Source organism: Callorhinchus milii, unplaced genomic scaffold (genome assembly GCF_018977255.1).
Source record: "Callorhinchus milii isolate IMCB2004 unplaced genomic scaffold, IMCB_Cmil_1.0 Scaffold5, whole genome shotgun sequence".
Taxonomy (NCBI): domain Eukaryota; kingdom Metazoa; phylum Chordata; class Chondrichthyes; order Chimaeriformes; family Callorhinchidae; genus Callorhinchus; species Callorhinchus milii.
The window spans coordinates 46,681,893-46,703,803 of NW_024704746.1; the positions used below are offsets into that span (position 1 = coordinate 46,681,893).

At 40.0% G+C, this 21,911-nt stretch overlaps 1 protein-coding gene across 1 annotated transcript in view; it reads right to left on the minus strand.

The window, feature by feature from the left end:
• Positions 1-21,911, minus strand: part of cacna1c (calcium channel, voltage-dependent, L type, alpha 1C subunit) — a 270,222-nt gene that overhangs the window by 85,178 nt on the left and 163,133 nt on the right. The window contains exons 11-18 of the mRNA XM_042335422.1: positions 15,485-15,511; positions 10,365-10,525; positions 9,323-9,548; positions 6,279-6,486; positions 5,551-5,671; positions 4,543-4,657; positions 3,400-3,520; positions 2,203-2,272 (exon numbers count right to left, since the gene is read on the minus strand). Coding sequence (XP_042191356.1) covers positions 2,203-2,272; positions 3,400-3,520; positions 4,543-4,657; positions 5,551-5,671; positions 6,279-6,486; positions 9,323-9,548; positions 10,365-10,525; positions 15,485-15,511 — 1,049 coding nt within the window. The remainder of the gene's footprint in view (positions 1-2,202; positions 2,273-3,399; positions 3,521-4,542; positions 4,658-5,550; positions 5,672-6,278; positions 6,487-9,322; positions 9,549-10,364; positions 10,526-15,484; positions 15,512-21,911) is intronic.

A 21,911-nucleotide genomic window follows, 5' to 3' on the forward strand; every position in this document is an offset into this window, starting at 1 on the left:
TCTAACCCTTTTGCAATAAACGTCAACATGCCATTAGCCTTCCTAGTTGCTTGCTGTACCTGCCTATTAACTTTTTGTGACTGGTGTACAAGGACATCCAAATCCCTCTGAACACTGACACTATCTGGTCTCTCCCCCTCTAGAAAATAATTGCTTTTCTGTTTTTACTACCTAGGTGAATAACTTCACACTTCCCCACATTATATTCCATCTGCCACCTTCTTGCCCACTCACCTAGCCTATCTATATTCCTTTGCAATCTTTTTGTGTCATCCTCAGAGCTTACTCTCCCACCTAGCTTAGTATTATCTGCGAATTTAGATATTTTAAGTTATTATCTTAAGTTTTAAGTTATTATCTGAATAATAATTGTTTTGATGGTGATGATAATTTCAGTTTGCTTTAATCTACAGAAAAAATGTATCTGCTTTCTATGCACTAGGTGCCATTTCCAGAACTGAAGACAGAGGAGAAATATTAGGGTTATTTGCAAAAATAAAAGGCAGTTAAGAAAGTAATTTTGCAAATAACTACAGCAAGTAAACCCATTTGTAAAGCAAGTTCTCAGAAGTGGCAGGAGCAAGGCTTCATGTAAGCAGAGGTTTTATAATGCTCCCACCAGTTCTTCTACAGTATCTCCACCAGCTGATTTACATTCATATAGGAAGAACCTATGCAATTTGGTTTAGTGTACCTGAAAGAAAGATGGCTAGGGTGCATTCCTTGCAAGTCACTTTAACCATGCTTAATCACATCAATCACCAAATATATCTTGGAAAATATTTAATCATAGATTTAATGCACATGATTTTAAAAGAAGAAACAATCGTAAAAGTGTCCAGCAGCAGCAGATATAGGATCTGGTCCACTGTGAAGTTGCCCTAAAAGTGATCCTGCAGGCGATTTTCTAGAAAAGGTATAAAGAAAACTCAAAACCTTGTTGTCATACTAAACAGAGTATTTGGTATATATAACAAAGCAATGAATAATGATAGACATGTTCAAAACATCCCACTCCTGCCTATACAGATTATTACTTCTTTCACATTCCACACTAAACACCAGGCAATGCCATTTCAATCAAGCTGTCTATCGGTGTTTGGCAGTACCCCTCAGTCCTTGAGCTTTCGTATTATTGCTATTATATCATGCAGAGTTTGCATTGGAAGGCAGCTCACCTTGATTGAAGGACTGTGACCTGGTACTTAATCCTTCATTCAAGCTGCCTACCTTCAATTACAATATTCAAGCTTGTCAGGATTGCTTAAATTATATTCTATTTGTCAGACTCATCATTGGTACATTTGGTTTCTCTAAATACACATTTCTTAGCAACAAAAGCAAAATGCAATATCATCAGGAAGTGTCTGTAACTGTCAAGAGTATAATATACTGAATTCATGGCCTTGCTCCCTCCTACCTCTCTGACCTACTATCCCCCTACCTACCTGCCCGTACCCTCTGTTCCTCTGGCTCCGGTCTGCTCCACAGCCCCCGCCCCAACCGCCCTACCATCGGTGGCCGGGCCTTCAGCCTCTCAGCCCCTAGGCTCTGGAACTCCATCCCCCAGTGCCTTTGCCTTGCTTCCTCCCTTTTCTCCTTCAAGGCCGGCCTCAAGATCTTTCTCTTTGACCGTGCCTTCAGCTCCCCTCTCGACTCTCTACCCCCTCCTCGCCCCTTCCCTTCCCTCACCCCGACCATTTCCCCCCTCCTCGCTCCCTCCCTTCCCTCCCTTCACCCTGACCATTTTCCCCCCAAGGCTCGGGTCCTTGACCCAACTGTCCAGTGCCTTGGGACGTCCTCCCGACGTGAAAGGCGCTCTATAAATGGAATCTTGTTGTTGAATATACAAGAGTTCAATGTCACCTCAATGTCATCAAGCAGAGTTGATAAGATTTTCCTCATAATTTATATTCATAATTTTCAATAGGTTTACTTTGGTGATCAGTCTTTCCCCCCCTAAAATTGACCTTGACTATTGTCCACTAAGATCAGTGCCCATCTCACTCTTCTTGATCTCCATCCTTCATTTATATCCCTCTCCTTCATAATTTCTGCCTTCTGTGACTTCTAGCCTTTAAAAGTTATGCAGACAGCCAAACTCCTATTTTAAAAGTTATTGGAAGAGTATAAATGATCAAACTGAAACAAGACAACAAAAACTGAAGACTGGGCTTCTCTGAGAAATCCCAGGGATATTACCTGGGAACTCATTGGTAGGATAGGGATTCTTCTCCTCATTCTCTTCAACCTGGTATTCATCCAATCCAATCTGGAGCACATAAAGAAATGGGCTGTCAGTTAAATCATTCTTTCAGCATTGACTGGCCTCCTGTAAAATGTCACACTGCTCGATTGTTTCAATGGAAACTCCTGGAGGCAAACCCAACTTTACAGGATATCATTGAAGATTATCCACAATCCTCTGTGTGAAACAAAAAGCCATCAAATCTATCCACACAAACAAGTTACAACTCTTTGTTGGAACAGGTCATGTTGCAAACAAATCATCTTTGATTTCAACAGAGATCATGCACTGAGTTTCCCCAGAATATTTTGCCTGCCCACTGGTACAAAGCTGCTTCTCTCTTTCTTTCTTTACCTCTACTTGCTCTCTATTCCGCCTTTCTCTCATTCTCATTTTCTCCCCTCTTCCACTCTTCTCTTTCGCTCGCTTTCTTCCACACAGATTAAAATACAGCAACCCATCTTTTTCACATCACCAGCCTGCTAAGCATGCTGTGGACTATTGTTTTTTTTTAGGGTCACAGTGATGGGAGATGAACTGTGCACCAAACTATGTAGACATAGAACAGTATAAGTGATTATATGCAAGGTGTGTGTCTTCATGGCGTAGATTTAACAAGACAAAGTATCAGGTAATTTTAATTTGGTTGGGTTCCTATTCTATTAAAAGAAGATCTGTAATGATATGCGAGAAACTCATAGCCCCTCACAAACCATAGAAAACTTGCAATATTGTAAATGGCTTATGCAGAAATTATTGAGCAACAATAGGGATGGAAGCTTGGCAGGGAAACAACACTCTGCTGTTCCAGTTTATGATGACATGGATGTGGACTAGCACCCACATGCAGCTGGTTCACAGCACATTGGGTATGTGCTGTATGGAGAGCAAGAGCTTCAGCCCAAATAAGGAAGGAGGGAAAAGTGTTGAAGGAGTCACCTTTGATCACTCTTGTACCCCTTCTGGTGGCCAGCTCAAAGGTGCCAGAGGCAGATGCCTGGGAGGAAGCTGTCGGCATGCCTGGTTGCCAGGGAATGTTGCATGGCACAGTAGGGGCATACCTAACAAGATGGATGCAGAAAAAAATAAAAATTGGGAGTAGGGAAAATGTTTTTTTTCTAACAATGAAAACTTCAGATGTTCAAACAAACCTTTGTAGATGGTGGCATGTCTCCATCTACCGTGATCGTTTTTAGTTCAATTTTTTCTTCCTTCTTCTCTTCCTCTATTGGTGGCTTTTCATTCTCTGTAGTTTTCTCCGGACTTGAAGTCCTAAAAAATTAACAAAACATTTTCTAAATTCTGAGAAAAGTTAACAAAGAAGTGTAAACCTAACCTATTTTTTTCAATGTAAATTTTTTCAATATTGTAAATGGCTTATGCTTATGCAACATGGATGTAAATTTAAACTGTTTAAAAATAATGATCCTTGTATTTGCCAAAGCTCCTTTCATGTCAGGAGGGATCTCAAAACACTTTACAGAATTTACTATAAACTGCATTGACTGTGTATTTTGTAGGTCAACACAGCAGCCAATTTGCACCCAGCAGTGTTTCACAAACAACTATGAAGTGAATGACCAATTTTATCCAGGAGATTGAAGAACAGGACACCGGGAGAAAGTCCCTTCTCTTTTCAAATAGTTCCACAAGATCTTAAATGTCCACCTGAATAGCCAGACAAGACCTCAGTTTAACATCTCATCTGAAGGACAGTGCTTCAGCAATGCAGAGCTGCTCTAGCATTGCACTGAAGGCTCAGCCCAGACTTGAACCCACAACTTTTTGACTTAAGAGGCGAGAATGTTACTAACTGAACCAGGCTGACACCTTAACAAAAGGATATCAAAGAAAAATGCCTTCCCAAATGACACCAATGGAAAATATATTTCTGTTATTTAGATGACAAAAAAAAATTGTTTCTCCTGGCCTGCTTGTTTATGTTTCCTCATACCTGACTGTTAAGGTGGCTGGGGACGTATTTCCAGCACTTTGACAATATCATTTTGTATCTGAGCTCTTGGAGGGCAGCAAGAGACCAGCTTCTCAATCAGTGCCATACTTTCTAAATACAATATCCAGTGATTACAAGACAGACCACCAAATATGGATTATGCTACATGTTCTATTTGTCTTGTATAGTGTCATACACTATGTATCTTTCCTGATGATGTACTGAATATTGTTAAAAAGACTAAAATATTCAGTTACATTTGAACTAAAAAGAATCAGGAGTAATAGTTCTACCATTGGTCAAATGAAGGGAATTAAAAAGAGTATGAAAAAGCCATTACCTGGCAAGCTTTCTGCGTTCCTTTTCTTCCTCTTCTTCCTTTTGGGCAGAAGTCAAACTCTCGGCATCAGCCAAATTGTCCACAGCAATGGCCAAGAACACATTTAATAGAATATCTGTTCGTACGTACAGTCAAGGCACTTATCTCATGAGAGGTGCACATATATACTCTTTAGCTTATTATTACAATGAACTATTTAATAAGGTTTCCCTCATTGTGTACCAATCTATGACCAAGAGGGCAGCAAATAATAATAATAATCCTTGCATTTGATATAGCGCTTTTCACGGTGGGAGGACATCCCAAAGCGCTTCACAGAACACACTGTAAAGTGAATTGACTGTATATTTGTGGGTGAACGCGGCAGCCAATTGCGCACAGCAATGTCCCACAAACAGTCATAGAAAATGACTAATTTATTATTGTTATTGGTTTTGGAGGGATTATTAGAAATGTTGTTGTGAATAGCTTTTTAACTTTCCCACTCCAATTTTCATTTCAATCCTGAAAGCACTAATGTTTTCTGAGGAAAAATTCCTAAAGAGTTGATTTTCTTTTGATACTTCACCAATTGGCTATTCCTCATGCTTAAGTTAAACAGGGATAAGACAGCGTTATTTCTACTATGTTAACCAAAACAAAATCTAATGTGTTTGTAGAAAACCATATATCAAAATATTTCATCATGAAAATTACGGTGCGGTGTCTGGAAAGAATTACTTTTGAATAATTTGAAAATAATGAATAGTTGTTGTACATAGAAATATGGAAATCTACAGTGCAGAAGGAAGGCATTTGATCCATCAAGCCTGCACTGGCTCACAGAGCTTCATCAGTCAGTCTGCCTTTCAAGCCCTTCTGTTTCATATGACTGAATATGAATTAACAACATTCGTGTGAAAAAAAATTCAAGGAGAGGTGGGTTTGGTCAAATTCTAACAGGTGGCTGTGCAAAATCCTGTCACAGCCCACACAAAATCTTAGCTCCTGCCAATACAAGAAAGATACAGTTCCCACAAATGAAGAGGATGATGAAGTAAATGCAGACCAACATTCCTGGGAAAGATGGCCCTCCGTATGCTCTTATCCCATCATACATGACTGAATTCCAGTCCTCACCTGTCAGGATCTAGACAAAAAAAAAGATCAACGCTGTATTACAAACCCACAGACACAAAAACACCCCTTCACAGATAGCTACTAGCTTTTCTGTGTTCAATGAACATAGAAAAAGATAAACTTAAATCTAATATTAGTTAGAAACAGTATGTAATAAATAAATAGTGAATTATACATATCACCACATGACTGGCAGTAAATTTGATGTCTATAAATTTATCCGATGATTCTTCTACGTTATTGGAGTTTATTAGAACAGATCATAGAATTCTCAACTCATACTCGTGTGCCAGTGTATTCATACAAATGCATTTAATTGCAGAACATATGGGACAAAAAGAATGATGAGTTATTTGAATATGAAGTCAAAGCGATATTGAGTCAGAAAAGTCACAATCCTAAAAACGTTAATGTGCAAAGGTGAGCTCAAATGGACCAGAAGGCCTTTCTTCATGTGAATCTCTCATCATTTTACAAGGTGTTTACACCCACAAAATAGTTCAACAGGATATTCAATTAAGTAACATAGGATCTTCCTTGAATAGTACTACCAATCTAGTCCTTTAAAAGACTAATGTGCTCAGTACTAATGGCTATTAAACTAGCCAATCACCTACCTGGAAGACCGTGAGAAGGGACTGAGGAAAGTTATCAAATGTACTCCTTTTGGTTTCCATCTCATCAAAGTTGAACTTTCCTCCAAATAGTTGCATACCCAACAGAGAAAAAATGATGATGAAAAGGAACAGAAGCAGCAATAATGAAGCAATGGATCGGACTGAGTTCAAAAGGGATGCTACCAGGTTACTCAAAGAATTCCAGTACCTAAATGGAGAAACATAAGAAGTAAGTAACAGTAATATAATAATCATGCTTGCATTTAATATACATCATTATCTCATCGTTGAGACGTCTCAAAGAGCTTCACAGTGTATTGTCGGTATGTATTTTGTGAGTGAACATGGCAGCAAGTTTGGGCACAGCAATGTTCCACAAACCTTGGGAGCACAGCCATGGAGTGAGAGGCTGATTTTATATGAGGGATTGTTGGCCAGGAAACTGGGATAAAAGCCCTTCTCCTTCTGAATAGTGCCATGGGATCTTTAACAACAACACAACAACAAGATTACATTTGTATAGCGCCTTTCATTTCGGGAGGACGTCCCAAGGTGCTGGACAGTGTACAGCATTTCAGACCCGAGCTGGGGTCAGGGGGGGAGAAGGGAGTGGAGGGGAAGGGGGGTGTAACTGATGGCATGGTTGAAGAGGAGGGTTTTGAGGCGGGACTTGAAGAGGCTAAAGAGGGGGTGAGGCGGAGTCATTGGGGCAATGGAATTCCAGAAGTTGGGGGCAGAGTGGCTGAAGGCTCTCCTGTCAATGGTGGGGCGGGTGGGTCAGGGACGTGGAGCAGGCCGGAGCCAGCTGAGCGGAGGGAGCGGGCGGGTTGGTAGGGTCGCAGAGGTAGCAAGGCCATGGAGGGCTTGTAGGTGAGGACCAGGAACTTGAACTGGATCCTCTGAAGGATAGGGAACCAATGGAGTCGCGCGAGAATGGGGGAGATGGGGTCACGGAGTTTGGTGCGGTAGAGGACACGGGCTGCAGGGTTCTGGATTATCTGCAGTCTGTGGAGGGAGGAGTTGGGAAGGCCGACAAGCAGGGCGTTTGCATAGCCGAGCCTGGAGGTGATGAAGGCATGAACAAGAGTTTCAGTGGCTGGGGATACCGGCGAGGAGTGCATTGGAGTAATCCAAGCGTGAGTGACAAACGCATACACAAGGGTTTCAGCTGCATTTGGGGTAAGGTATGGTCGGAGGCTGGCAATGTGGTGGAGGTGGGACTGGATATGGGGGAGGAAGGACTGTTGGTGGTCGAACTGGACGCCTAGGTTGTACATTAGGTCGGTGAGTCTTAGGGAGAGCCCAGCGAGGCTGAGGAGTTTAGATCCACAGGAGTGAAGACATTGACGGGAACCAAGGAGTATGGCTTCCGTCTTGTCCATATTCAGACTAAGCGAGAAGAGTACTACCAATTGAGCCAAGCTGATACACGTAATTGTGTTCATAATAACATTTTTAAGAATGCTATTCACAAGTACTTTAGTCCATAATTTCTGGAGATTCGTTCATGATTCGTTCATTTGATTTGGCTTCATCTAAATACTTTATTTTCTACTCCCTTGGCTCCTTCAGGACCCATCTCAAGACCCTTCTCTTCGACTGTGCCATCAATCACCCTCCTTCCCCCCTGCCTTCCACCCTCCCCGATCTCGACTCCCAGCTCGGATCCAAAACAATGACTGTCCAGTGCCTTGGGACATCCTCCCAACTTGAAAGGCACTAAACAAATGTAATTTTGTTGTTGTTGCAATAAGTGGCAATTTGTAACGTAATTCCTGAATTCATAAATTTGTGTTTGACTCTTATCAGCAATATGTCACTCATCAATCGAAAATAGATGGCATTGGAGTGGAGTTACACAAGTGGTCTGTTGTATTTCTGGTTTCCTTAATTAATGAATCCAGTTTGAAATTATGGCAGATTAGACCCCAGTATCTTTTTGGGGAAATTTAATTTGAAACTAATTTGAGCCTTTTACTACTATCTCTTGTGCTTTCTCTGAATAATAATTTTCTTTCTACCTTTAATATTGACTTTATACTTTCAACGGATTTTCTTTTTTGAGGAATAATAAATGCGAATGGAATACTTTTAACATTTTGGGGCCCAATATCACATCAAGTTAGGGAGAAAGGGTTGAATGAAGAGTAAAAATTCTTCTTATCCTCTCCCTATCTAAATACCTCACCCCAATTTTAGGGAAAAAAATCATACGTTTTGTGGAATGTGTGAAATTCCCAAAGTAATTTGTAAATAGTAAATTCCACATGTCTCACAGCCGACTCTCTTGGACCTCGATCTCAGTTTCCACTCACATGGAGATGGTTTTCCAAGTGAACTTCCAGAAGATCAGCCACAACACATTCAGGATTTGCTATTTCTAAATGTTTTTGAGAATCCCACAAACCAATTATGCTTTTGGATTAGGTAAATTTACGGACCCTGAAGGGGTGAATTTATAATGGGAAGCTTGACCATTCTGTTCAAAATCAGTCAAATCTGCTAGCTAGTTTACCTGCTAGCTAGGTGACCCCATCACCCCCACCCTCGCCCGGCTCCACTGGCTCCCCATCCCTCAGAGGATAGAATTCAAAATCCTCGTCCTCACTTTCCAAGGCCTTGCCCCCTCCTACCTCTCTGACTTGCTGACCCCCTATAAACCTGTCCGCTCCCTCCGTTCAGCAGGCTCCAGCTTGCTCCATGTCTCTCGCCCGACCTGCCCTCAGCCTCTCTACTCCCACCCTTTGGAACTCCATCCCACAATTACTTCGCCTTGCTCCCTCCCTTGCCACATTCAAGGCATGATTCAAGACCACTCTTAATGAACTGGTATCCAAAAGACTTCAGATACACTGCAGCACCAAAAGCGTAAAGCATATAGTATAGTTATAATATTTGCTATTAGAATATTTCCCACCAGAAAAAATCTCCCAAAACTTGGTGATTGACGTTAAAGATGTAAAATATGATGCGGTTGAACAGACATCATTGTGTAGTTAATGGGTGATGCATTGTCTACCAAAAGTAGAAAAGTAAAACATTACCTTGTAATCTTAAATATCCTTAGAAGCCGCACACAACGAAGCACCGAAATGCCTAGGGGGGACATGATCTTAGTCTCCACTAAAATAGTTTCAAGGATTCCTCCACAGACAATGAAACAGTCAAAGCGGTTGAAAAGAGATACAAAGTAGGCTTGCAGGCCAAGACTGTACATCTTAAGCAGCATTTCACCAGTAAAAAGTGCCAGGAGGACTTTGTTTGCAGTATCTACAAAACAAAAATATTTTTCAAAGAAATTTTAAAATTTGTCTCAATTTTTTCCCCTTTGCTCATGTCCCATGCTTAACATATATCCACTGGCAGCCCACCAGTAGATTCAAGTGGCCATTCATCATGTAAAGAATGGATAGTGAGTTTCAGACTGGATATCACAGCCAAGTTGAATCCTATTCTCACCGACGGCTTACAGATATGCATTTTAAAGCAAGAACCAGTGGATAGAAATCAGGAGTGAGAAGTTGTTTTTTTTTCTGCTGTAGTCCAGTATTCCTGAGGCCAAATGGAGCCAAGTTGTATGATCAGCTATTTCAGTGTAGACTGGAGATCAAATCTGGAACATTCTTTATTTATGTGGTTCAGTAAAATTCCATGCTGTGCATTTATCCAAAAAAAGTCATTGCAACAGGCAGGAAGGTCCATTATTAATCAAAATAACAAATACACCAGTATTTTAAAACAAAGTAACTATTCACTCTAAAGCAAAATAAATTGAATGTAAGATAACGATCTGTGCTGTATTCCTAGACAGCAGCAGAGCAAGTGTTCAGGTGACATCAGGAAATAGAAGAATAAAGTTTAACCAATTTACTTTAGCCCCAGATATATTGACACTTTGTCTTAGAGTAATCTGTTAGCTGTGCATTGTTTGATTACAGTGATATGGCTCACTTGTATGTTCCATGTAACTAGACCAGTCATGATTTGGGACTGTATTTTACAGTAACACATTGATAGAATACCATCTTATGCTTTAACATGAAATAGCATGCTAATATTTTCACATTTATTGATGTTTGCTCTCACCTTGAACTTCAGTCAGCCAGTTAGGCTGGCTATAGTGTTCAGATGAAATTGTAAGGGTGTTGAGGAAAACCAGAAATATCACAAGCCAATAGAACACATTGGATTTCACAGCAGCGCGACACTTTCTCCTACAAAATCGGTTCCATCTGCGCCAATATCGACTGAAACAGGAAAGAAGAACATCAGCAGGGGAACATGGTGAGATGTTTAAAATAAACATTTCTTGTACTGAAGGAGGGTGATACATAAAGGAAGGAGAATATAAAGAATACCCAGAGCAGGGCAGAGGTGCATTATAATGGTGTTCTGATATGCTGTGGCAGCAACTGGCAGTTGCCTGCTCCTCTCCAATGGAAACCTTCCTACTTCTGAAAGCACTACCAGATGCTGCACTCAACCTTCCTTCTGATGCTCACAATCCTGAAACAGAGTTACCTCCCCTGCTACACAGCGAACCTACCTTCCCTGTAGCAGGGGGATTGAAATGGGAATCTCTGAATTGCAGTGGGAGATCAAAGAACTGCTGCACCGAACCACCCAAAAACATTTTTGAAGACTGGCAGGAGATCAGTAATAACAGTGTTATGGAGATACAGGAGTCCTGTTTACTGTACAAATTATTTCTGTTGCATATTTGGCTTACCATTAGTACTGCACTTCATTATTTTACTATATTACTTCCCGTGTCGACAGAAATTTTCCTACTTCTGCAAGCATGGTCAGATGCCACACTCAACCTTTCTTCTCACAATTCTGTACCTGCAACAAATTAGCTGCTACAGTACATTAATTTTAAAATGTGACACAAACAGGCACGGTTGGTGACAGGGCCTGAATTAAGGTATGATAAACCCACCCACAGACTCCATTTTAAAAATTAAGCAATCCATTGCAAACCTGCTATTTCCGCCTTTCATTAGACACTTACCAGCTGAACAGGATGTCAACACATTCAGAAGAACACTTACCTTTGATATAACACAATATAATTTAAGCTCGCCATTAAAGCCTGAGAGCAGTGGATTAATTACTTTTCTAGCTCTTTTTCAATAGATATTTTACACTTATTTGCTTTCCTCAATTTTTCTAATTTCTTGCTAAACATTCTGATTCTTGCTGGGTGAGGCTCCTTGGTAACCCAGTGAGTAACCCAGTAAGTCATCCTTTCACACACCTTGTGCCACTGATATTGAATTGCAGCATTGATAAACTCTTAGAATCAGGTTGCTTTGACTGCTGTCTGCAACTGGTGTGTCTGATGAAAGGCAGAAAGCAGAAATAATAGCTTTAAAATATTTCAGAAACACAAAAGTCAAAAAACGTAGGAAAGGTCAGAAAACAACACTTTTACCAATTTTCATTTGTAATGATACTGTGCGACTGTACTCGTGGGTAGCTGAGAAAACCATGGGGGGAGGGGGGAGAGGAACGTGGCCAAAACCACAGTTGAAAAGATGGAGTTTGAAAGCAGAGAGGAAGGTGCAAAGCGGAGGCACTCTAAGAGGGAGTTCCAGAGAGAGAGGGCAAAATAACCCTCTGATATCTTGAAATCTTGCTGACTGATGTCAGGGCAGATCGAGCACAGAACTTGAAGCAGACGTGCTTTTACTGAGTGGAAGAAGTGGTCAGCTCAGGAGGGTCACTGGAGGTTTCTGGGTCAGATGGGGTGAGGCTGTGAAGGGATGTGAAAGTGAGGACGAGGATCCTGAAATCAATCCACTAGAGTATGTGAAGCCAATGGACCCAAGCAAAGATGAGAGGATGGATTTGTGAATCTTGGTTCAGGAGAGGGCACGAGCTACAGGATTCTGGTTTGCAGCTCGTACATGGGGGAGCTGGGGAGTCTGGTGAGCAGAGTGTTTGAATAGTCGAACCTAACAAGATGAAGGTGTGAATGAGTTGTCTTGGCAGTGTAGCTGAAGGAAGGTCATGGCAGAGACAAATGATATTGCAGAGATGAGGGAAAACAGAGTAAGTGAGAGCCCAGAGAAAACCTCCTTGTAACGAAGGCTTGTGGATAATTAAGCCTGCCATTTCTCAAGATCTTACTTCCCAGTAGACCATCCTTTTTGTGTATTTTGTATGCAATTATGTCCTCAACAAGTCTGCCTTAGGTGCTAGGTGACGCTTGGTTGCTATGAGACTTTGAATAAAAATTAGTATTCCTGTCGCATGTACAACTGGCAGTGGTAATGCCACTAATTTAAAAAAATTATATAGTTAAGTAGGCATTTTCAAATTAATTGCATACCGAGACCTGTCAAGATCCACGGTGACATGACAGGATGCCCCATAACAGCAGTTTGCGAGAAAATAGTTTAATCCTTTGAAACAAAACAGAATATAATAAAGCATTGCTATAAATTGTTGCACGTGAAAAATGCTGATCATGTCATATTCAGCTACTGGTTGCAAAGAATTATCGTTTGTAAGAAGTTGCAGAAAAAAATAACTATGCTTTATCTTTGTTCTGTCATTAACCATCATTATTTTGCTTTGCCCTATGCACCTCACCCCCATACACATTCACAACACTTTAGATCATTGTGTAGCAATGCAAAAGTTCCCTCAGACAGGCAATCTGCTCTAAAGACTCTATCAATACTGCTGAGGGGCAATGGGGTAAGATGGTTCAATTTCTAATTTGCACTCTCTTTCTCTGAGGGAATTTAACTTGCATCCAGGTAAAATGCCAAGAAAAAAATACGTGACCTGTCACACTTTGCCCTTCTGATGTTGAGTTGAAAAAATCCACCATTTTTAAGTAGAAATAAAAGATACATTTATTCCTACAAACAACTCCTTGCTTAACGCAGGAAGTGTCATTTTTGTTGTACGAGACAAAACCATAAACAATTATTATTCCCACTCAGTTCCTGTTAACCCTCAAGCCAAAGTCGAAGGATAGTCCTAGCCAGACAGTGCTTTCAATGGCAAGCTACGTGGTTTTGGCTGGTTCAACTCCAACAGTACCCCATCACACTCATGCCTTGGGTTTTGTCAACCTGCATCTAATACTCTGAAATTAGGTAAGCATGGCATATTCCTCTTGGGAGAGTACATTTTACATTCTAGACACAAGGATTTTCATGTGTAGGTGGCATACTCGGAACTCTCAGTCTGTTTTTNGTGTACTGTTAAGCATGGTGAAGGTTTCTGCACATGTCAGATGCCTGGCTGACCCAAAACAATTAGATGTGACTCTTCACCGTCAGATAAACAGAAAAGCAAGCCGGCTTATTCACATTGTGAACTTGCTCAACAAACCAGAATAATTATTTGAATTGTTGACTTCATATTTTTCATTTCATTTCATTTTTCATTTTTTCATTTTATTTTTTAGATCAGGATCAATAAATTTAAATGCAAAGTTGAGGGATAGATGAGCAGAGAGATCAAGGGGTTCAAGTTCATAGATTATTAAATCTAGTTCATAGTTGGACCTTCTTATAGGATACAGTATATAGTTTGGGACACGACATGTCAAGCGACTGCCAGGATGGTGGTGCCGGCCTTCCGGCACCTCCTCCACAAGCTGCAGGTCATTCAGAACTCTACAGCTCGTGTACTGTCCCGCACCAGGCTTCGCGACCACATCACTCCCACCCTCGCTTGCCTCCACTGGCTCCCCATCCCCCAGAGGATCTAATTCAAAATCCTCATTCTCACCTACGGCCTCGCTCCCTCCTACCTCTCCAACCTACTATCCCCCTATCTACCTGCCCGTACCCTCCGTTCCTCTGGCTCCGGTCTGCTCCACACCCCCCGCCCCAACCGCCCTACCATCGGTGGCCGGGCCTTCAGCCTCTCAGCCCCTAGGCTCTGGAACTCTATCCCCCAGTGCCTTCGCCTTGCCTCCTCCCTTTCCTCCTTCAAGGCCGGTCTTAAGACCTTTCTCTTTGACCGTGCCTTCAGCTCCCCTCTCAACTCTCTACCCCCTCTTCGCCCCCTCCCTTCCCTCCCCTCACCCTGACCATTTCCCCCCTCCTCGCTCCCTCCCTTCCCTCCCCTCACCCTGACCATTTCCCCCCTGCTCGGGTCCTGACCCAACTGTCCAGCACCTTGGGACGTCCTCCCGACGTGAAAGGCGCTCTGTAAATGGAATCTTGTTGTTGTTGTTGTTGGATGGACCTTGGTCTTCATTCGCCTAGCAAATTCCTAAAGTTGTCAAAAAGGCTAATGGAACGCTGGCCTTTAAAACAATAGGTCTGGAACATAAGCTTCAGGGAGATGCAGCTCCAGTTATGTAGAGCATTGAACTTTGAAGCCAGTGAATCTAATAGATGTTTTCTGTCAATATCAAACAATTTGCTGCAAATAAAACCACTTTCTGTGGTTTTCATCAACAACTTAGTTAACACTATTTGCTTACCGAATCACAATATGATGTCAATTTGTCACAGCTGTAATTGTTTTAAAAATAATAATACAGTAGTAGAGTACTCCTACAAATCTGTATTTGATAGTACCAACTGCAACAGAGAAATGTAATAAACAACAGCAAAATTACATTTGTATAGCGCCTTTCACGTCAGGAGGACGTCCCAAGGCGCTGGGACTATGCAATGGCATAAAAAAAAATCTTTGTATTTGATGTAGCACATGTCAAGACATCATCTCAAAGCGCTTCACAATATATACTGTGAAGTGCAGTGACTTCTGTGTATTCTGTGGATGAAAAGAGGCAGCTAATTTTTGCACATAGCAACATCTCATAAGCAGCCAAGGTGTAAGTGACCAATTTCATTTGGGGAATTGTTGGCCAGTATACTGGGATAAACTGCCTTCTTTTTTTTTAGTGCTACAGAATTTTCAATGTCCAATTAAGCTGGACAGACAGGACCGCGGTTTAGCATCTAATCTGAAGGACCTCTGATGATACAGTGTACCCCAGGACTATATTGATTCCAAGGCGTGGGGCTTAAACCCACGACCTTCTGGCTCAGAGGCAAGAGTGCTACCAACTGAGCCAGACTGACACAAGGAAATAATCCCTACATGAAACTATTTACTTCACGAGGACAAATAATGTTAGAGTGAACAAAACACAGAGGAAAGTAATGATATTCTGCAATAGAAACCAAACTGTTTAAACATGTTTGAGGTACATATTAACTGACCTGAATTTGGACTTGGATATCCGGTGCCTAGAAAAGAGGAGAACATTTTATTTAAACATTCGTTGTCTTGTAATATCTGCTCTGGTTTGTTAGAGGTGACAGAGAACTAAATAAAATAGAAGGATGAAACTATAGTCCAGAAGTCCAAAGGTTCACTGCTGGACAAAAATCTCAAAGTGGAGATATGAAGGAATATGAAGAATCTAAACTGCTAGAAAGGACAGAGAACAGGTTAAAATGTAGGATTATGCTTCAATACTGGGATAAGGAGCTCATTAGAAGCTCAAGATGTTGATGGAGATGGAATTTCAGTCAACTGCAGGTCCATGGTTGCAATTAAAAGAAATAAAACCTGTAAGTTCCTGGGCTATGACCAAATGTAGACAATTGAATTTGAGCTCAAGGGGCTTCGAAATAGGAATATGGAAGTAAATATTTTACACAATAACTTGAACATTCTATGATTGTTAAGAGTACAAATGCACAGACTAGGTTGGAACAGGCGAGAGAACACAAATTGAGACAAAAGAGAACAGTGAAGTGCCTTTTACACTTTTAGAATGTGTCTAAGAACGAGTTAGTCATCCCTTTGCAGATTCTTCACAGCGGAAAAGCAACTTCCTGCTAGACCTCTGCCAACACAGCTATACTGTAATCTGCTAGATGTATAAAAGTAGCTCTCTTAATTTTCTCACTCAGTGAACAACTACAACAGTTTAATAAACAAGTTACTAAAATCCAAAATTGAATTTGCAATTTGAAGTACATTATCTCACTGATCTCAGAGTGATAATAACTGCTCAAAACTAATAAATAACTTTTTAACCTAAGAACATCAGTTGAAGCTTCTTTATAAAGTCACTTTCTCAATGTAACGCCAAACCTGCAAATGTACAATTTTTATTTCTCCTGGTATTTTCTCTGCACCAATGTTATAATATTTATTATTTTGTCCAATTGGAAACTAATTCAAAGGAGTAATATGTCTGCATCCCTCTATTTTAGTGTACAATGCTAAAGTTTATAAATTTGTACAACATTTTTAAACATTCATTGCTCAAATGATTGATGGGGAACAAACTCAAATTGAGCCAAGGATTTTATAAAACTACTGATCATAAATATTACAGCAAAAAAGGACAGAATAAAAACTTCCATTTTTGTCCAGTATGCCAGTTTGAAAACATTATTAATTTTCTTAAAACCCAATAAACCTTAAATCAATCCAAGAAGCAAGCAAAGATTGATCCCACAGAGAAAACAATTGTTGGCAGCTTTCAATGTTTAGCTACATTTTCCCAGAAATGGTCTCTATTTTCTAAGCCAAATATGCCTCTTGTCTGGTTACGTTCCTGAGTTTTGTGTGCAGCATTAGATTAAGAACTCAGAGATAATTTACTTGCAAAGCCTTTCTTCCCCTTTTGCTTCCTAATTAGACAGGAAATGGAGGAGTTACAGTGATTGGACAGTGATTTGATAGGACATGCGCCTCAGAATATGTATGTCAAAATAACAAATTCTGCACTGTTATTTAACCTGAACATCAACAGCCCGAGACTCACCCCAGCACTCCCAAAAAAAACATTGGCCAAGCAGTTAACAAGGAGTTAAGTGTCTCTGTGTGCTTGTGATAACATTTTTATAAATCGCTGGTTCCAGAATGAGAGAATTGCCATGGAAACAGAGTATTTTTTTGCTTCAGTGCACATATTCTAGACACCTTTTCCGAAAGTGGCATCAAAGAAGCAGCACACCTGATGGGCCAAAAGAGCTCTAACAATGTATAAATTGTGTTACTCGTTATGAAGCTTTCAATGTTGTCGAGATTGTTTTTTGGAGAGTTTCTACTTAACTAAAGTGAATTATTCACCAATCTGTACATGTCACACAGTTTATCATCGATATTTTAAGGCTTTTATCATCAAATAACAACAAATGTTAAATAACACCCGTTTCTAGAACTTCTTAATATTTGATATGTACCCAATAGTAAGTGCAGCACATAATTAAGGTCAAGCTATGAGGTAATTATAGAATCTGACCCTTAAAAGAGCAATGATGTTACTACATCTTTCAATGTTTCCACAAACAATTTACAATATGGAAACAGGCCTCTCAGTCCGACTAGTCTGGACCGGAGTTTATACTCCACACGAATCTTCACCTGTTTCTTATTCCCTCCCACACTCTTCTATTCCCCTCTCCCTCATGTGAAGGTCTAAATTCCTCTTGAACGCATCTACACTATCTAACTCAACTATCACTTCAGGCAGGAAGTTCTACAATATCACGACCCTCTGCGTGAAGTAGTTCCTCGTAAATTCTCTTTTAGATCCTCCTTGTCATTATCTTATATTATGTCCTCTGGTTATGGACCATTTAACTGATGTAAACTGCATATTTACGTTAACCTTATCAAACCTTTTAAACACTTCTCTTAGATTCCCCCCTTAAATGTCTCTTCTCTAGCGAAAAAATCCTAACCTATTCAACCTCTGCCAGCACTGGTACCGTATAGCACAGAAGGAGGACATTCGGCCCACGGTGTCCATGCCAGCTCTTTGAAAGAGCTATCCAAATTAATTTCACTCCCCGCTCTCTCTCCATAGCCCTGCAAATTTGTCCTCCCCAGGTATCTATCTATTTCTCTCTTGAAAGTTGTTATCAAATTGGCTTCCACCATCCTTTCAGGCAATATATTTCTTATAGTGTGGATATCAGAATTGGACACAATAGTCCAAATGTGGTCCAACTAAGGTTTTGTTTACATTCAACATCACCACCTCAATGTTATATTATATTCCTCTGGATATAAAGCCCAAGACCCACTGGGCTTTTTTTATATAGTCTTACCGACCTAAACGTCTATACTAAACTAGTATAACTACTTTTACAGATTTGTGGATCTGAATTCCCAGATCTCTTTATTCCTTTACTCCTGTTAAGTTCATACCATCTAGACTATACACAGCTTCTTTATTTATCCTACCAAAATGAATTACTTGACATTTTCCTTATATTAAACTTAATTTGCCATTTGTCTGCCCATTCTACTGGTTTGTTAATATCTTCCTGCATTCTTCTCCAATCCCCTTCACTGTTTACCATCTCACCAGTTTGGGACGTCTGCAAATGTTGCCACCCCACCTTCTATACCTGAATCCAAATCATGTACGTGTATGGTGAACAGTAGCAGTTCTAACATGGATCCCTGTGGAACACCACTTCCTACCTTTTGTCACCTTTAACTAGACTTTGCCAAGTTCTTTCTCACTGGTCTTTGTTCTTTATTGAATTCTAATAACACCTGTGGAACACACAGATTATTAAAAATCTGTTCTTCATAGGTGTGAAGAATGTCAAAGAAGATAACATCCAACTGTAACACAGGTGTGTGACGTGCTGATGGCTAGCATTCATGATCCTCTATTTATATTAATTTGTACAATCACAATTTGGAAGGTTCAAGCTTAAGAACACCTATTTTGTAATAATTTATTCGATATCCTTGTGTACCCTCTAATTTAACAAGGTATTACTTAGGTTATTATTTGGAGCCAATCTTTCCTTTTATATCATATTGCAACATTTGATCATTAAGGAATAAGACCACAATAGGCCAGAAGAGGCATTCCCTAATACTGAACCTTTATGTAAATAGGATAAATGTCAACAATATTCGAGACAGCATTGATGTTCATTGTGGAGTTGATCTTTGAATTGATAACTACTCTTCCCATATGAAAAAATGATTAGTTTCATTGATTATATTATTTGTCATTGACATTTATCACCACATACCATAATCATACAGCCCTTGATGTTTTATGTCATGGATGAAATATATGTAGCTTAAGATGTGATAGGTAATCAAATGATGTCATCACAACACTGAGTATTTCCCCATTTCCCAATTCTAAGTATACAAATAAAGAGAGAAATTTTCTTTGGGAGGTACTGAAGATGAATTGAGTTTCTGCCTTGATGTTATCTTCAGTGATGTATGAAAACAGTTTGGGCCCAGTGAACCACACACTGAAATGACATTAATAATTCACAATTTGGTGAAAAAGTCATGTTCAGCTGAACCAAATATTCTCACCATGAGTGGATGCCTAGTGCAGTATCAAGCTACTGCTCCATTAAGAGCCTTTTTATTAATTGAGAATGTATTCATAGCATATTCAACTTTGTAAGCTTAAGTACAGGAGACAGTTTTAATGCTGTTCTCTTATAATGTTGTATCCGCTGCCTAATTGGTTGGTCATGCTTAATGCCAGAGTGCCAATATACCCCCAAAAGAACAATTCAGCAATCAGAGCAATTGGTGGGAGATTCTAGGAAGAAGCATCTTAAATTGAACAATAATGAAAATAATGAAGGTTGTGCGTCGCTTCTAAAAAAAATAAAAACAATAAAACATTGTAATACTCTTCCACTAATCACATATTTGATAATTCAATTCAAAGCATGGCACGATCAATAATTTGCATTGCTTTACCTCAAACGATGCAGGGCCACCTGGAGCAACCTTGAAGGAAAGAGAGTGGAGGAAAAAACACCAGAGTGAAACAAAAAATAAAACACATATATAAGAATAACACACCAGGAGAGCAGGAAGTCAGAAACTATAGTAGACAACAAGAAACAGAAAATGTGCTGTAAAGTAAAGTGGGTACAGAAAATATCTGAGGAAAAGTCACATTAGTCAATCTAAAGGAAAAAAAACTAAAAAGAGAAACAAAGAGAAACTAAAAGTCTAAGTCTGAAAGAAAAAGATAGCAATGCGGGTTGAAGAAATAAGAAACCTGATACCACCACTCATTGTAGAACATACCCATCCAATTCCTGAGCTTCTCAGCTACTCATGCAGAATATGCAAACTCAGTGATATTGAAACTCAACAGCAAATGACCTGGACCAGCTCTAATCATTAATATAACGGAAACAAGGGGGCAAAATTGTGGTACTCCAAATACCTAGCCACCATCTTGGACTCTTTCTAAGTGTGGCCAGTCTTTCAGGAGCCAATTTACTGGATACTGATTCTGTAAAGTTGATATCCAGTGAAACGAGATTGAAAGGCCACAATCCTGAAACCAATCCTTAATGGTGCTGATAATAAAACCTTCAATCATCTGTCTAGCATATCTCTGTGCCTGATGGAGTCATCACTTATTTTAAGGCATTATCGCACAGATGCCTGGAATAACTGGAGTTTAACAGAAAATGTAAGTGTTTTGAACTCCATGCAAAGGTTCTACTTTTCTTATGGCTCCTGCATTTTTGAAAAGACTACTACTCACCAAACAAAAGTTTCAGTTCCAAAAGTAGATTAAACTTGTTTGACCTGAACCCGAAAGAATCTTCCGAACAATGAAGACAGCAAAATCTACCTTCCCCCTTAATTCTCTCTCCACCCTCATCCGCCCCACATACTACTGTTTAACTTGCAGTTAAGTTACTAGATACTTTTGGAGTTAGAGTAAGCTTGAACTCTTACATCTGTACCCCTTTATGTTAGAAAACTGATTGAATGAGAAGGTAATCCTGGAGCCTCATGTGCTGACAAATCATTTGTTTACACTGTGGCCAAGTTCCACAGTAGCAGTGGTACCAGATGCAACTAATAACCAGGACTTTGGTTTTATGGTAGTCAGTTGACTGACTTTCCCATATCTCTGGGGCAGGCCAACATCGCAGTTCAAATAAATACATCACTGTAAATTTTGCCTATAAATACAGTCACTACACTTTACAATAAATTCCAGTAAAATTGAGACATTGACAACATGATTGGGAGCTATATCAAATGCAAGGATTATTATTTGCATCACTGTGCTTGCTGCACAAGTGGCAAACATTTAGATTTGCCTTATGATGCAACTGCCTCCAAAGATAGATTTTAACACCTCTGAAGGCAGCAACATTGTTCCTTTTTACATTGAAGTGTTGTGCTGAAGGTTGGATGACTCTCAGAAGCATTTTTCTAAAGGGAATGAAATTGTAGCAAAAAATTAAGTATAACAATAATAATAATCCTAGCATTTGATATAGTGCCTTATCACGTCTTCAAGACCTCTCAAAGCTCTTCACAGAATATACTGTAAAGTGTAGTGACTGTATACTTTGTGGGCGAAACTCTGCAGCCTGTAGGTTAAGGGTTAATAAAACTCTCTCTCTGAGCCAGGCTGAAAGGTCATCGACCTGAAACATTGACCCACTTTCCTCCCTCCATAGATGCTGCCTGACCTGCTGAGTGTTCCCAGAGACTTCTGTTTGTATTTCAGATTTTCAGCATCTGCAGTATTTTGCCTTTTTCTCTCTCTCGCTTTGTCTGACTCTCTCTCTCTGAGTAGGATTACAAAGACTTTACCCTGTCTGGTCTGAGGGATAGGTTAAAAAGAGTAGTCAAAAGGATAACTTC